At 36.2% G+C, this 17,734-nt stretch overlaps 1 protein-coding gene across 2 annotated transcripts in view; it reads left to right on the top strand.

The window, feature by feature from the left end:
- Window positions 1–11,432, top strand: part of SP4 (Sp4 transcription factor) — a 29,282-nt gene extending 17,850 nt beyond the window's left edge. For both annotated transcript variants that reach the window (XM_065831569.2, XM_071805044.1), the window contains exons 4-6: window positions 5,560–5,788; window positions 6,006–6,205; window positions 7,244–11,432. In XM_065831569.2, coding sequence (XP_065687641.1) covers window positions 5,560–5,788; window positions 6,006–6,205; window positions 7,244–7,491 — 677 coding nt within the window. In that variant the 3' untranslated portion in view covers window positions 7,492–11,432. The remainder of the gene's footprint in view (window positions 1–5,559; window positions 5,789–6,005; window positions 6,206–7,243) is intronic.
- Window positions 11,433–17,734: the final 6,302 nt, after the last annotated feature.

Below are 17,734 nucleotides of genomic sequence, written 5' to 3'. Positions count from 1 at the left end.
TACATTCAGTCATAATCGTATATGCAATATTATAATGAGTGAGAGTCTTATTGCACTTGATTTGCAAAATAAATAACATATTGGTTGCCTTGTTGTTTACATATTGTCCTGTTGTCAACAAAAGAAAGAGCCATCTTTTTGTTGGTAATAAATGAAATGCAATGGAGTAGTTGGGATTGGTGTAATTTTGTACACTAACGTTTTGAGTAACTTGACAACTTGTGCAATGAAATTCAATCATACACAATTTCAGTGATGATTTTGTTAATGAAGAAAGTTTCATAATTTCAGGAAATTACTATTAAAGAAATCCTGAGAACCTGAGAAAACTTTTTTTCTCTTCTAAAAGCAGGTGTAAATGTGCAGTGACTACTTTGACAACTCATATAGAATAACATAGGTGAACTGAAGTGTGACTTTGTTAACGCATGTAATGATTTGTTTAGACCCCTTTCTGAAATCTGTGTTGAAACATGAGAGCTCTTGTTACTGAAAGGTTTGGTTATGAATGGTATAGTGATATCAGGTCTCGTGGTTTGGAGTATGTCAGCAAGATATAATGACAAGTGATTTCATGGTTGTAGCAGAATTTCTGGGAGGCTTTAAATGGCATTTTAATGCCACTACTAAGAAGTCATAGGGATTGTTTTTAATAGGTCTTTTTTCTCCATCTAGAAAGTGTCAGGAGATCCTTCTGTTCCTGTATAGGTAACATTAACTCAGCCACCTGTTCTCAAAATAGGCAGGGTTTGCTCAAAGAAAAAAGCTAATTTGTATCTAGATCGTCTCTATTGAAAAATTCTTATTTTTTTTATTTTTAGAAGTTGCCCAAATTTAATTTTGGAGGATACAGACAAACTCATATCAACAACTAAGTTTTCTCAGTATCTGTTCTTCAGTAAATTTGATTTAAGAAACAATGAAATTCCTTTATCTTCCCTTAATAAGAATAAATGATGTAAATGTTAAAACCCTTAGTGATCCATAGTGGATTCTAGTATATCATTTAAAACAATCAAAATCCCATATGACTCAAGACTATAGTAGGCTCCCTTTGTGATTTAACCTAGGGCATGTTCTGTGAGATGATTTGTGAAAATTTTCTGCTTATTTTCTTCAAGAGAAAAGATTTTTCAACCTGTCTAAAATTTTAGTCTTAAAAAACAACAATGAAGAATTTTATGTTTAACAAATTTGAAGTTATATAAGATGCTTTTCTTTCTATTCTGTGTGCTACTAGTGTGCTAGCTTGTTGGGATGATCTTTCAGGAGTTCAAAAGAAAAATTCAGTCTTGAAATTACATTATTGAACTTTACAGCGTTTTCTGATAACCGTGTAAATCTCTGGCAAAAAAAAATATCAGTTGTATGCTTCCTTCAGTTACTTTTTTAACTCAAAAAGCAGAGACTTGCTTACTGAATATTGTGTGGCTTGGATCTTAAATAAGGCTATTTGTGTGGTATTTTGAGAGTTTCAGAAACTTCTGTTCTGAATTTAGTAAGTGGAATACAAGGGAAGTGGCTTTAAAATAACAACTCTGTGAGATTAATTTAAAGAAGAAAATCAACATTCACATAATAAAATGTAATAACTTTGTTAATGCCATCTAAAGAACAGTAATTTTATTACACTTGAACTGAAACCATATGGATGACGTAATTGTCTGCCTGAGCAACCTTACTTTTGTTATTTTCTCTTTTGTATTTTTATTATCACCTTTACAGTTATTGTGAATAATTTCTACTCGGCTCTATCACTATATTATGTTTAATAAATAGATTAAGGTTGTAGCTCAGTAGTGTGTATCCTATACTCCAAGATAGGGATGATCCTCATATGGGGGAGGGAAAGTTTGGAACAGATAAAGTGTGTGTCAGCAGTAGTACTCAGTATTCTGAAGTATTAGAACACCATTGTGTAGTTGGCCATCTAACAACTTAGAGACTGAAAGTCGGTTAATATCAAATCAGCACAAATATCAAATGCTTAACAGGCTTCCCCGTAAATGTGGATTGCTCAGATCCAGCAAGAGTTATGTGCTGGACATTCATCACTGTAGCACTACTTGTGGAGTGAAAAATTGAGTCATCCTCCTCAGGGTTCATTTGCCTTAATTCGCATCTTACTTGGAAAGCCTTTGTCTAGCAAACTGGGGGAAAGTTGCACTGAAACTAGAATAGCAATTCAAGAAAATCAGAGAGAAGGGGAAAATTTAGAGGAAATGATGCCTTTCAACTGTGTTCAGATCACAGACTAGTTAGGTCCCACAACTTTTTTGCTCAAATAGGATGCTGTGGCATGGATGAAGTCATCCCCCTAACTGACTGTAACGACAAAGGATAATTCTTATAAATGGACCTGAAAACATGACTGATAGTGAAAATAGCATGAGACTGCAGTAGGTGTGGCCATAATATCTGTTATATCGTTTAACTTTTGCAGCAACCATTATAATTTACAGTGATGCTCTGTGAATTAAAGGAGTTTGCTGCTTAGGTTTAACAGATGTGTGAGTGGTTTGTGCTCTGTGAAAGTCTACAAGCTGAGCAAGTTCTTCCTGTTAAGTTAGTTACCTTTGGCTAAGCAAAACCTGCAGATGGTTTTCAATACAAGCAGTCATGTTAAGATGAGCATTAGATATAACAAAAATTATCAGCTGCCTTTGACTCTGGCTATTCATAGCCCTTGGTCAGCGCTTCAGCAGCTTGACAGCCTGACAAGGAATTGCCCTTGGAGTAGCACTTTGTTTGGAAGCTCTTGTGTCCTCTTCTGCCACTGTTAGACCCAAGTAGATATTACTGTTTGTATTTGTACCACAGTGTTCTCCTTACCCTATCATATTCTCCCTCAAGGATTTTTTGTGCGTGCTTTTCTTTCCCATCAGAATATGGGAAATAAATTTATTTCCAGTACATAGCTATTCTGAAAAGACTTTGTTCTGTCCTAGACATATGGAGGCTCTGCGCTCAAGATTAAGCTTGTAATTCTTTTTCTGTGGTTCCTCTGCTGCAAACACCAGACTTTTTTAGTAATTGTTTGTTTTAATACCTATCTGTTCAACAGCAAGTGGGATTCAAATGTTATCTCTTCTGGGTTTGTCCTTATTATTTTCGGAGAGCTGAGAGTATTTAGCATCTGTCAATATTTGTGGCCTTCTTAAGAAAACAAGGAATCTATGTTTATACTTATCTAGGCAGAGCAGGTGCAAATTCCAGATGGAAACCAAGAGAGATAACTGGGAAAATTTGGTCAGTGTTTCTAGTGAAAATAACCTTGCACTGACCAAGGCGCAAGACAGTTTTATTCTGTTTCCTATAGCCAACAGTGGCCTGATAGCTGCCAAGTCACTGTGGGAGAGTCTCTGTATATCATGTTCATTAGTTCTAACCTATCTGCATGTGTGTGGTGGTGTTAGGTGCTGTGTGTTGGATTTCATTTATGACTGTTATCGTGGCGTTAAACAAGATAGCATGTATTGCTCCTCAGCAATCACGTTGATAAAGTAGTCACTATCCCATGCTGTGTTATATATGAACTCACTTGGTACCTAGGCAGTTTAGACTTGAGAGAGTTTTCTTCTCAGTCTTATCTCCACTGATGGTGTCTGTTACAGGTGCTTGAAAAGTAAATTGGAGTACCCATTTGAATATCTCTGAAGGGATTTCTAAGTTTTAAATTAATGCTTCAATACTGAGGACTTTTAAGTCTTAAAATATTATAGTTTATTCTAAGAAATTCTGGTTGGTCTTTTCCTCTTCTTGTTTGCATGAAGGCACTGAATTTTTTAAAATGGCAGCATCTAATGATATTTTGTGTCATCAATGTTGCTGGCAGGACTAGCATTGAGTATTGTCAGATGCAGCTGGAGTTCATATCTCTGTGTCAGATTTAATTTGTCACATTATTTTCTTAGACCAGATAGTACTAACTTTTTAAGCAAACATAATAATACCCTGCTACTCAAGAAACTACACTTCTTGTCTATAATGGAATAGTCTCTATTTTGCTTTACTATCAAGACAGTAATCCTGATTTCCTTTGATCAAGAAAGTCAATGAGATCAATGAATTTATGCAATGAAGCTGAATTCATAATTCATCAAGTCAGTCTTAGAACTCCATTTGATTCAGTCAAGCTGCTTTTCCAGTCTTCTGGAAAACATACTTCCTTCTACAAAACAAAATAACAGAATCATAAAATATCTCAAGTTGGAGAGGACCCATAAGGGTCATTGGGTCAAACTTCCAGCTCCTTGCAGGACTACCTAAAACTAAATCATATGACCAAGAGCATTGTCCAGATGTTCCTTGAACTCTGACAGGCTTGGTGCCGTGACCTTTTCCCTGGGTGCCTGTTGCAGTGACCAACCACCCTCTCTCAGTGAAGAACTTTTTCATAATGTCTGACCTGAGCTTCTCCTAATGCAGCTTCATCCCATTTCCTCACATCCTGTTGCTGGTCACCAGAAAGATCAGCAGCTCCCCCTCCACTGCCGCTCCCTGAGGAAGCTGTAGGCTGCAATGAGGTCACCCCTCAGCCTTCTCCAAGCTGAACAAGCCAAGCTGAGTGACTTCAGCTGCCCCTCCTAAGTCTTACCCTTGAGACCTTTCAGCATCTTTGTTGTGGACACACTCTAATAGTCTGATGGCTTTCTCATACTGAGGTGCCCAGAACTGCACACTGTGCTCCAGGTGAGGCCGCACCAGTGCAAAATGGACAGTTCCCTCCCTTGCCTGGCTGGCAATGCTGTGCTGGATGCACCCAGGACGTGGTTGGCCCTCTCGGCTGCCAGGGCACACTGTTGGCTCATGTTCAACTTGCCATCAACTCAGACTGCTGGATCTCTTTCTGCAGGGCTGCTCTCCAGCCTCTTGTCCCCCAATTTGTACATACAACCAGGATTACCCTGTTTCAGGTGGAGAATCCTGAAAAAAACAAACACCACAAAAAAAACCAAAAAAAAGCAACTCACCAAACAAATAAACACACAAAAAGCCCCCCCCCCCCCAACACTCTGGTATGCTACCTTATTCAAGTCTAGTCCTAAACCATTTATTTTTCTTTGTGAAAGTTCCTTTCTGGCTCACTGTCGATTCAGGACAGATTGTAGGAGTGACAATTCTGTATGTACCATAAAGCAACTTTTTAAATTAGCTAATTGTAGTTTTCTGAATGTAGCTGTTTTCAAAGGTCATTAGAGAGATATTAATTGGCAATAGATTTTAAAACTTTCGGTCTAAGATTTTGTTTAATGTTTTATCTTTTATCTTAGTTTTTGAGAAAAAGATGATGCTTGTTACACTAGTTCACATTTCTTAACAGTCAGTAATTTGCTGTCTTGTACTGTTCTAATAACAAATTGTATTAAACAGGGGTTCTCTAAGCTAGCACGTAAGTCCTCTGGTAGTGCTGCAGGAAAATGGCTGGATTTAATATTTGGTTTGTGACTTCCTTTAACTTTAGGTGGATTTTTGTTCTACAAAACATATGAAGTTTCTTTGTGCATTTCACTTATTGAAGTGACTAGTAAAAGGTACCAATGCTTTCTTGTTTTACAGGTCAACAGCAAGGACAGGATGGAGTAAAAGTACAGCAAGCCACAATAGCTCCTGTTACTGTAGCAGTAGGTGGCATTGCTAATGCAGCAATTGGTGCTGTTAGTCCTGATCAGATCACACAAGTGCAGCTGCAACAAGCTCAACAAGCTTCGGACCAGGAAGTGCAACCTGGCAAGAGATTGAGAAGAGTTGCCTGCTCATGTCCTAATTGCAGAGAGGGAGAAGGAAGGTAAATGTAAATTTTTTCAGTATGTATTTAGGCTTGTTATCACAGTTTGCCTTCATTTGGGCATGAGATTTTCTTATATTGTCTACATTATTTTTTAATGCTTTCTATTACAAAGTGTATTTATATATTTCTTTTATATTAGTGTGGAATATTTTTCCTAATACTTAATAATATTTCAGAATATAATTGCTCACCTGTTTAAATTTGATCTTTTTAGAGGCAGCAATGAGCCAGGAAAAAAGAAACAACATATCTGCCACATTGAAGGATGTGGAAAAGTTTATGGCAAGACATCTCATCTTAGAGCACATCTGCGCTGGCATACTGGTGAAAGGCCATTTGTATGCAACTGGATTTTTTGTGGCAAGCGATTTACAAGGAGTGATGAGTTACAAAGACATAGAAGAACCCACACAGGTTGGTCAGCCCTTTCTGTATGCATAATAGAGCAAGTCTGCACTGTAGTGGCCCTAGCTAAACAGCGATATCAAAGATCTCACTTATTAGCATCTCTGAAAACTACTTCTAAGAGTAAATAAAGTAACTTCAAACCAGTGGAAGTAGATTTCATTTTTCTTCAATGCAAGCTGACTGAAATCAAATAAATAAAATGAGATCTGGTCAAACTGTTCTTCTGTACCTGTGCTAGAAAAAAGTGACTATCACAGATAGCTGATGTACATTAGCTAATGCCTGATCTAAATTTGTTAAATTTTCTTGAGCATGTAGGATTGGCCATGGACCAGGGTTGTCATTTCCTGACTTGGTCTAGCTCAATCCTTAAAAAGTTTATTAACCTAGTCCACACATAAGTTTTTGTCTTCTTGGGAAGTTTCTTGGAGTTTCAATTGAGAACTGACAAAGCAAGTTCTCTTTACAGTTCAGATGGGAAAGGTGAACCTTTTAGAAACTGAAAATTTTATCAGCCTTTATATTTCTAGCTCCAAATAGGTTCCCCTCCCCACAACTTAGAGCAGCGGAAGATAGAGCTTGAAGTCTAAGCTCTAATTACATTTGAAAAGTAACAAGACTTTTTTTAGTATGGTGAATTTATTACTCCTAGCATAGATTTCATACATCCTCATGGAGCCTTGCGATTCATGTTTCCTAATTCCCTTCTCATCACTGTAATCTTTAAAACTGTTCTCTCAGGGCTTTTACCTCTCCTGCTTTGTCAGGCTTATACGAGTTTATGAAAATTATTTGGTGACCTGAAATTCAGACTTCTCACCAGACAATCACAGCATAGCAGATATTTGTTGAGAACATTTTAGTAGTGAAGAGTGGATTGCCAAAAGCCTGTGACCTGGAAATCAGACAGATAGAGAATAAAACATTGGATCCTTTTAAAGACACTTCAAATGTTGAATAGAAAAGGGTCATATTCAAATGCTCAAACAAAGTGTTCAGTGCTGTCTTTCAGTAACATTTGGTTTTGTTCTTCTTTTAAAAAAGGTGAAAAGAGATTTGAGTGCCCAGAATGTTCTAAAAGATTTATGCGAAGTGACCATCTCTCTAAACACGTCAAAACTCATCAGAACAAGAAGGGTGGTGGAACGGCCCTTGCTATTGTTACCTCGGGAGAACTGGACTCTTCAGTTACGGAGGTTCTTGGATCTCCAAGAATTGTCACTGTTGCTGCCATTTCTCAAGATTCAAACCCAGCAACTCCTAATGTTTCAACAAACATGGAAGAATTCTGAAAGGATCAATTATATGGACGCCTAGTGCTGCACTTACGTTTACATACCTTTCAGGATATGGAAGTGGGCTGGTAAAGTGGATTACAGAGCAGGAAATCATGTTTTCAGTCATGACTTCTGTAAGTGTTCCAGGTTGGAGGGTCAGCATGGGAAGTGTACACTGGTGCAACAAGACAAAAATTTCAAAAATACAAACAGCGCAAATTGATGTACTGGATTAACAGATGGGGGGATATTATTTCCATACTGTACTTTTTTAGTTATATGTCTGTATATCATGTAATGGTTTTAAGTGAACTTCCCCCCCCTATTTTAGCATCGTATGTTGATGTGTTTATGAAATCAGATAGTATCAATGTAAATCAGGGTGGACCTTGACTAGAATTAATATCATTTGATGAAGGTACTCTGTTTTTGGAACAACTTTGTAATATTTTCATGAGAACATCCTTTCCCCATAAGGCACAGCAAAACCGAATACAGATTGAATGATAGTGGAAATATTTTAGGTTTTGCTCAGTCCATAGAACACGTCAGTTGATTTTGGCCGTCTTTTCTCGAGTTTTGGAATTGCTTAATTAGCAGCTGGATGATGCATGCTGCAAAGTGGTTCTGAGGTTGCCCTCAGATTAATTTTGACCACTACATTATAGTAGTGTGTATAAATGACAATCAGTGAGTTCTAATTCCTCTCTTTGTTTGGAGAGTTAAGGTTATGTAGAATTAGTCTATACAGTAGGAAAGATAAACCCATAGAAAATTATTAATGTGAGGTTTTACAAAAGTAATGGTATCTTTATGTAGAATGAAAAATGAATCTGGCAACTTTTGTGTCAATTTTTGGTATTTCATTTCATTATATTTTCAACATCCATAGAATTATAGAATCATTTTTGTTGAAAGAGACCCTAAAGATCATAGAGTCCAACCATCAACCTAACTCTGGCACTGAACCATGTCCCTAAGAACCTTGTCTATACATCTTTTGAGCACCTCCAGGGATGGTGACTCCACCACTTCCCTGGGCAGCCTGTTCCAATGCCTGACAACCCTTTCCATGAAGAAATTTTTCCTAAGATCCAATTTGAACCTCCCTTGATGCAACTTGAGGCCATTTCCTCTTGTCCTATCACTTGCTACTTGGGAGAAGAGACCAACACCCTCCATGCTACAACCTCCTTTCAGGTAGTTGTAGACAGCGATAAGGTCTCCCCTCAGCCTCATTTTCTCCGGGCTAAACAGCTCCGGTTCCCTCAGCTGCTCCTCATCAGACTTGTGCTCCAGACCCCTCACCAGCCTCATCACCCTCCTCTGAACTCTCCAGCGCCTCCATGTCTTGTAGTGAGAGGCCCAAAATGAACACAGAATTCCAGGTGGGGCCTCAACCAGCACCCAGTACAGGGGGGACCATCGCTTGCCTAGACCTGCTGGTCACACTGTTCTTGATGCACACCAAGATGCTGTTGGCCTTCTTGGCCACTTGGGCACACTGCTGGCTCATGTCCATGGTCCGTTTCTAGCTCGTAGGTAACAAGAATCATAATAACTCAGTCTTAGGTATTTAAATGTTTTAATTTTGTTAGAATTCATGGAAATTAATCAGATAATTGAGTGTTGTAGCTCATTCTCCAGTATCTTCTCTCTGTAAATATTAGTTATTATATTGTGGTTAATGTGTTGAGGTCTTTTTGCTTTGACTTAATAGCCAAAGAAAAGAATCAATTATCAGATTTTAACCAAAAAAAGTATTACAAGTAAACGTTTTCTCTTTTTTCCCCTAAATATTACTGTCTTTGTTTTCTCTTTAAGGATAATATGTGGGCTGGTAATAAATATCTCTTACTTATCCAATTTTACATTGAGCCTCCAATGACAAAACAAGCTGGGGTAAGAGGAATATAGATAACTTTTTACTACATGACTTTTGATTTCAACAGTTTGGTTACATTTTCAGCTTTGCCAGTTTCGTAGGAATGTAGAGGAAATGCAAAACAATGATAACGAAAACAAACTGCATTTTGTTGTGAAAACTCCAGTATGTACAAGGAGGAAAGATGGCCAAATATTTCATACTCAGGATTTTTGATTACTTCCCATAGGCATAAATGTAATCTTTTACACAGAGTCATTTGGTAATAACTCTCATTACCAGTTTTTTAAAAAATTTATACACCAAAATATTTTTATGTAACTAAAGGAAGTACAGTGCAAGAAGGATAAGTATGGGCTTCTTCCCTGCAAATTACAAAAGGAAGAATGTGTTTGGTAGCTGTTGGTTTGAGACACATAACAGATATCTTGTGCATTCTCTCACAAAACATACACTTCTCATCTGAATACTTTATCAATCTTGTGGTGTTTTCTGTATTTTTGAAGCAAAAGAAATACCAATCATTGTTTACACTGTGTACACTTTAGGCCAGCCCTTTGTAGCAAAATACTAAGCTGAAGGTATTTTATACTTTCAGTTTACATAAAAAGCTTTGAGATTAAAGAAAAACAATTTTACACTGTGGTTATAAATTTCAAGTTTCTTAAAGCTTTTGTAGACTTGTAACAGAGTCTTTAAATTTTAGTTGGGTTTTGTACATTATTTTGTATATTTTATTTAAAGTACTCTTAACTGATGTATCTGGATTTAAAACATCAGAATCAATTAGATGTTACATTTAATACAGATGAACATTAGGTAGTATTAACTCTTAATTTTATTATATAGGAACTGAAACGTCAAATATATATTTTATCATTATGCTTCACAATCAGTGCTATAAATTTCTTTATGCAAAGAAGAAACTTTCCTAATGTTAATACCATGTTTCCTAGAAGCTAACAATTTTTGTAAACTGAAGTTACAGCATTCTGCACAACCATTTCATGTATAATTTCTTCATGCATACTTCCGTATGCAGATAGGAACTGAAGTCATTTTTAATCTGCAATGAATCCCTATTATAGATGTATCAAAATCTAAATCTGGTTGGCTTCATAGCGTCTCAATTACGTTAACTTGTGTTAGCAGGTGCGCATTTTACCGCTGGAATTAGAAACATTTTGCCAGTCTGTTCTGCATACCATTCGGAATCCACTTTTCTGTCTTAAAAGGATCGTAAATTCCAATGTCCTTTATTTGACTCAGTGGGATATAGCTGTTGTAAGTAATAGGGCACAGATGTGCAGTAGTATCTTGTTTAATGGCATTTCACTGTTCATTCCCTTTGCCACCATTAAAAATTTTGCTTTCTTGTAATTATCAGTGCAAAGTGTATTTACCACGGTAGAACTCCAGTGTTAGAATAGTTTTTTTCTTACAATATACTTTCTTTGGTTAGGTTTGTGTATGTGTTGCCGATTACATTAGAAATTGGTGTTAAGTCATTATTTATCACATTCTTTCACGAGAACAGTAATAAAAGTGTGTAATCTAGGAGAAAAAGTTAATTTGTCAAAGTTAGGTAAGCATGATGTTTAGGTCCTATTTTTCAATTTTATAACTGTTTTATTGCAACAATATTTGTATTTAAGTCTTCATTTTAATGCCTTGTGGTGTTTTTTTATGCATGTCACGGAATTGTCATCCCGCAAGAATTGATGTGCAGCATAGGGTATTAAATCTACATAATGATTTTGAAACAGAAAAATAGTTGATGGTAAAAATGTAAATGTTTTGCAAAAATTCCTTATAAAAAAGTTTTGTAGTAATATTTCACTTGTAAATTTTTCTAAAAAAAAATGGAAAAGGAAAAAAATGAGAGTAATGTTTCCCCACATCTAGAATTTAGAAATTAATTCTGCCAGCAGAGCCTGTAAGGCATTAATTTGACACTTTTACAATGCTGATTTGTATAATTTTTGGTGGGTTTGGAACTAAAATCATGTACAAGTTGTTGCCTGCAATAACATTTTGCAAGTAACCTATTAAAATTCCCTTGAGTTTAAAAGGTTTCTTCATTTAATTACTTACAATATAAAGCAGCAATAAATTATGTTTGAGTGATAATCAAGAAGAACACTAGAAAGCAAATGCTTCTCAATGGGGAAAGGTTGGCAGCAGCTTCTGGATTTGTGTAATTAAGGGCTGGACTTGCTGGTCAGCATTTCCCAACTGGCAGAGTCCCAGCAGGGAATTAAACCAGCAGATTCCAGCTCAGCATGAATTCTGTTGGGTTTGTTCAGCTCTTGCGAATGGAAGTTACAGTTGTTCCTGAACATACCAGAGGAATAACCGAAGGAAAAACTTTTCTAAGGTAAGGAGTATGAACATTCAGACACACACAAGCAAATAATTATATATATTTTTTACGAAAAAGATAATTATATTTGAGAGAGAGAGAGAGAGAGAGAAATAATAGAAGTGTTGTGATTGTATTGCAGACAGGGAATGAATAGGACAAATAAGTGGAAACTTGAAAGTATTGACTTCAGCTCATAGAAAAATATATTGAGCTTCTCTCAGTGAAATGTAAATGGGTTCCTGCATTGTGTTATACTAAAACAACTTTGGTATACTAAGTTGCTAATTATAATATATACTAATTTTTTTAATACTAAGAGAATTTTGATGGAAAACCTTACAGTATTTCTGCAGTGAACACGTAATCATGTTTCACAAAGGAAGAAATAAATACCAAGAACATTTGCTTGTTCCATCTTCCAAAAAGGGTGGAAGTTAAAATTTGTGGCTTCTAGCCTTGTGCTGCAAAACGGAATAATCTTTCCTGACTGAGACCTAGAATCAATTATCTTTATTGTATGGTTGATTAAATACCTGTTTAATTTTAAGTCTTATTAGCCTCTATTTGAATGCAATGGATCTACTGCTAGACAAATTTATTAACCGAAGTTAAGCTATGCCATAATTCAAAGTAGCCGCATCTGACCGACTAATACATCTTTATTGCCTACTTCTTCAGTATTGTGGCTCTGGCATTTTTATTGTGAATTATGAGGTACGTAGAGTTTTGAAGCAGTTTCTAGGTAATTGATAAGAGAGGAGCCACTCACACAGCCACCATTGTGGTACAATATCGGATGAGGTAACAAAATCTAACATGAAGACATTAAGGATGAATATGCATATTCCATTTTACCTTTTTAGTCCTTTAAATGTGATCGTTTTGCTCTGTGATACAAAGTATAATACCAACTTGAGTCATTTCTTCTACAACTTCACATTCAGAACCACTGCTATTAATTTTATTACATTTTATATTTATTCCATTAGCTTACTTTTATGACCAGCTAGGTAGCAAATACGAGGGTCTTGTTTTCTATATGTAAAGTTCATATTTAATTCATATTGAATTTCGTGCTGTCACCTTCATTTCCTTATGCTTTCCATGTCCTTCCTTCCAATTCCTTTTCCTTTCACCAAAGCTATTTCAATCATTTCCCAATACCCTGAGACTTGTGAACACATGTGGAAATTCTATGGGGACCAGTTGCAAGCAGACGCTATCCTTGCTTGCTGGAATAACTTTCGCTGGGCAAGGACAGCAAGATGCCTTTTCTAGCAGAACTGCTTCACTCTAAAAGTTGCTAAAGTCATTCTTGGTTAATTGGTGATGTCATCAGGTGAAGTGTATGTGTCTGAAGGCACTTTCTTCAGCTAAGCTACATGAGAAACACTGTGGCTTAGTGTGCCTATTCCATACTGCAATTCCATAACATTAACAGAAATGTTGAAAGGTCCCTCATTTTGCCACAGTATTGCCTGTCTCTTCTCCAGAACCATTTGGGATAAAAGATTTATATCTTGCACAGGATTTTTAACAGATGCTGATGTTTGGGAATTGTCCAAATGAAATGTCTCTGCTAGCATTGCTGAGGTGTTTTTCTGTTGTTTGTTGTTGTTGTTTGGGTTGGTTTGGTTTGGGGTTTTGTTTGTGCTTTTTGTTTCTGTTTTAGTTGAGTGGGGTTTTTTTTAGCAAGGATCAAAAATTATCTACTTCTAAAGTGCAAGATCAAGGAACATGTGAGCATTTCTTTGGCTTATATGAGCAGCAGTATGCAATGTAAGACTCATAATGTTTAGATTCTAAGCTTTGCCTGGCATTTATACTTTTTTGTATGGAAAATGTCTAACTTCAAACCATTTAATAATTTCTTATAATACTGTCTTTAGCACAACCTTTTTATTAAAAACAAACAAACAAACCTCACAACTAACCAAACAAAAAAATCCAACCACCACAACTACAAAAATTATGTCAGCCTTTAGTTTCTTCTAGGAAGAAACGCTTTCTGTTCTAAAATAAAGTGTATTGTATACCATAAATATCCAGGGGTTTCTTTACCAGAGATACATTTTACAGCATTTCTAGACTTTTTCACTTTATCTCTCACATCTGTCCCCTATGTTGTATCCTGTCCTAGGTTTCCATTAAGACGTCTCTTACTGCATTCTCAAATGCTATAGCTTTTTATCTTAATAATCTCCTGCTTTTTACCAAAACCACTGCAGAAACACATAGACTAGACAAAAGAAGTAATCCATCTCAAATATTTATGTTGGAAAAGTCTTTTGGAAAGTACTTGAGTTGAATGAGGTTTCTGCTCCATCCTCACACACTATGAAAGTGGTCCAGAGTAGAATTTAAAATGGAGCATAAATTTGCAGGGCAAGGGATGTTTCTCAAAAAATGTTTGTACTACTGGTCTGAAATTCTATTGGTAATTTTTAAGCTGTTTTAAATTCAGTGCAGAGTTCTGTGTTACTTGTATATGTTTTAAAAGAAAGTTTGGGAACAAATTCCAGGAAGAACCCAATCCTAAAGATGGCTGACCAAATGTGTTGAAACATTTGTCCAAGTTTTGAAAGATTTTTTTAAACTACTAAAAACAAGAATTAAGAGACGCATGCTCTCCATAGACCTAGATACATTCAGATTATTTTTTTTTAATGTAATTGAATTATAAGGTATTGATTTACTTTCATAGTTCAATTTACTAGCTGAAACTACTACTGCTAAGTAAGGTGTGTGTCTGCTAACTGATGCATATGCATCTTTCAGGAGCTACTAGATAGATTTATCCATCCACTATCTTCTTTTTAACTCCTTTTAGTCAGTTCTACTTCAGTCTTTACAAATACAGATCCTCTGTTTACAGTTTTAAAAAAATCTAAGGAACTAATATATAAAATTACACAGGTAGGTGGAAAAAAGCCAAGAAAGTGACAGCCAAACCAAGTGAATTAACACTTTCCAGGCACATGCTTTACTTTTATCCTGTTATAATTTTTGCTTAGGCATGCCAGATTTTCATCACCTTCTCCTGTCAGTTCTTAACAGGAAACTTCCATAACTAGATGTGGAAGAAGTGTTTATTTAAAGGAAAAAAGGTAGCTAGAACCTAAACAGGATTGTAGTTGGTATAGCTTTTTCCACTTAAGGCTTAGATTTTTATTGACAGCTGTCATTAAAGTTTACTGCTGCTTTTGGTTATTTCTAAAGGTGTTTAATACAAGCTGGCAGAGGGAACAGAAGCCAAAATAATTGAAGGAGGCAAGAATTAGTGGAGAATGGAATGAGAGGAATGATAAAATATCTAAGTAGCAGAAAAAAAAGGCTGATAGAAAAGAGTAGATTTAAAAACAGGAGACTAAGGAACAAGGACAAACCTGAACGGAGTCTAAAATGATAACAGAGGAACAGGAAAAATAATAGTTCCCATTTTGAGCTAACAGGAGGTGGAAAATAGGTGGGTTTGTCCTTTTGCATACAGACTTCTTTTTTTATGCTTTTGACTTTCAAAACAGCACTGATCATGCAAATGGTGCAGGCAGCTTCTTTCTTGATGAGCAGCAGAAGTCACTACTCAGTAGACTCACTACCAGAAGTTCTTTAAAAGTGGAAATTCTTGTTAATGTTTATTTTTCTAAACTGCAGGGTGTGCAGGCACAGCGGATTACGTTAAAAGTAGAGTCCCCTGGGAGCTGTGCACGAGCATAGTAAACGTCAGTCATCCTGGATCTGTTACCATCTGTTTACATTAAGACAGGCAATCAGTTTTTACAGGCTGTCATAAAACAGAAAGATTTTTCTACTTACATAGAAAAAAAAATTCAATTTCCCTCAGCTTTTTTCCCTTCTCCTTATAGTAGTGTGAAACTACGCAGAAATCAAGTTGGTAATTTTGATGGAATAAAAATACTGTGGCTTAAATGGTAAGCGCTTAAGTAATGAAAAAGCAATATATTTAAGCTCCTGCTCTTAAATATGGGCAGAACTGATTTCGCTGTCTTCCAACATCAACTTACTGAAAGAGTTCAAATGATGTAATTTGGATGTATTATGGTCCATATGGCTTTCACGTTAAACATAAACTATACTTCTGCGTTAACATTTATAAATTTCACTTATGTTGAATTGAATGCATGAAGCCCCTACTGAAACTAATACTGAAACCTTTAGGTAGCCTCTTTTTACACTTTAAGCCTTCAAAACTAGTTTGCTATTGTGGATCACCTAGAAACCATTCTGATTACTGTTTATTATTAATATTTAGCCAGTAATAATGAGTGATTGCAACTTCGTTCTTCCTTCAGTTATGACTATTCAATAGCCTCTATCTTCTGTTTGTTTCAGCATATTAGTCTTTTACCACAAAGCTAGAATAAAGTTTCTTAGCCTTTTAAGAAGCCTAGTCTGCATTAGATTGTTATCTAACTTATTGGCAGTAGCCAACTGATCACCCAGTAACACACATGTGAAGAGCAGAGAGCTGGAGAGCAATGGAATATGTAATATACCAATATGTAAAGAGGCATTACCTAAAAAACCACTAATTCTGTCTCTATTTGATCTCTTCAATTCTTTGGTCCTGAGAAGATGTCTGACAAATACACAGGAAGACATGCAGTGAAAAAAGTAAAAAAGCTGAAACAAATAGGAAGTGCAACTAAGACCTGCCAGTTGAACAACAGTGATGTACTGAGGAAAATAAAAATAAAATTTATTGTGGAAAATGATGACAGATTTCAAACATATCACAGGTTCAGAGAAGAAATTTGCATTAGCTTATTGTCATATCAAAGAAATGAAAATTCCTGTATCACAATAATCTATACGAACCTCATAATTTAAATGACATCATGAAATGTCCCATATAATCCCTCAGCTGAACTAGCTGGCCAAAGCTCTCCACAAAGATTCTACGAACAGGAATTTATAATAAGAATCAGAAAATTACTTTCTGAAGGTGCCAACCATTTTGATTTCATAGAACAAAAGCTTCTATTCAAGTAGTTCACTGAGATCTTAGGGACAAATATGTATTTCATGTACATCTAGTCAACTCTCGGTTTGTGTCCCTTAAGATTTAAGATTATGATTTCAAATTACTGTTGAATTTGTCTGTTAATCGTCTGTTAATTGTCCTCACTGGCCAACTAAGAGATTCAAACATCCATTCTACACACCTTGTTTAATGTTTAACTCATTGTGCTACTACTGCCACAGGTAACTACACAATTTATGTTGAAGCTTTCAACCAAACTCTTACTGAATTGCACTGCTAGTAGACCTCCTGCTTTGCTGACTGCTCAAAACAAGATTTAAAGAGACACAAGGATTATCAGAAAAGAATAAGTCAAATAAAACTTGAGAACAAATTATGTCTGTCCCTGAGGTTACAGAAGAAGTCAGTAAGATACTTAGAGTCAATTTTCAGGAATTTTAGCCCTTGTTTAATGGTGGAATTATTTTCTTTGAAAAATATTGCACTTGGTTTCTCCCTGAGGATATGGGGAAATTATTTGCCTTCAACAGATATAGACAGACAGATGAGACTTTTTTACCAGTGCCCATGTAAGTTTGAAGACTGCTCTGGATGTGGCCCAAGATGCAGGTTTGTTTGCAGGGAAGTCTTAGAAAAAACCCTGCACTTATAGCAGGACAGCTATTTTCTCTCCTGCTCTGGGATCCCAGAAAAGAGAAGTAGATCAAGCCTGGCAGTGAGGAGCTTTGTTGCACAGATTGATGGCTCCAAAGAGCAAGAGAAGCTGAAAGAAAAGTGTTCCCTTGCTGTTTCCTTGAGAGAGGTAGGAAGTGCTCTAAAAGTTGGTTACATGCTAGATGTCAAACAAATGAAGCATGAAAAGCAAAAGGATAGCACTGGTGAGAGATCCAAACTCCAAGCCCTAGCCACAGTGCTGTACTCCAGCTGGCCCCTGCAGCGTGGGGAGTCATCCCCTTTTCTGAGAGTATGAGGACAAAGGTGCTCACAGGAAAAAAAAAAGAGG

This window comes from Patagioenas fasciata, chromosome 2, assembly GCF_037038585.1.
Source record: "Patagioenas fasciata isolate bPatFas1 chromosome 2, bPatFas1.hap1, whole genome shotgun sequence".
Classification (NCBI taxonomy): domain Eukaryota; kingdom Metazoa; phylum Chordata; class Aves; order Columbiformes; family Columbidae; genus Patagioenas; species Patagioenas fasciata.
This window is presented reverse-complemented; position numbering and strand designations above follow the sequence as displayed.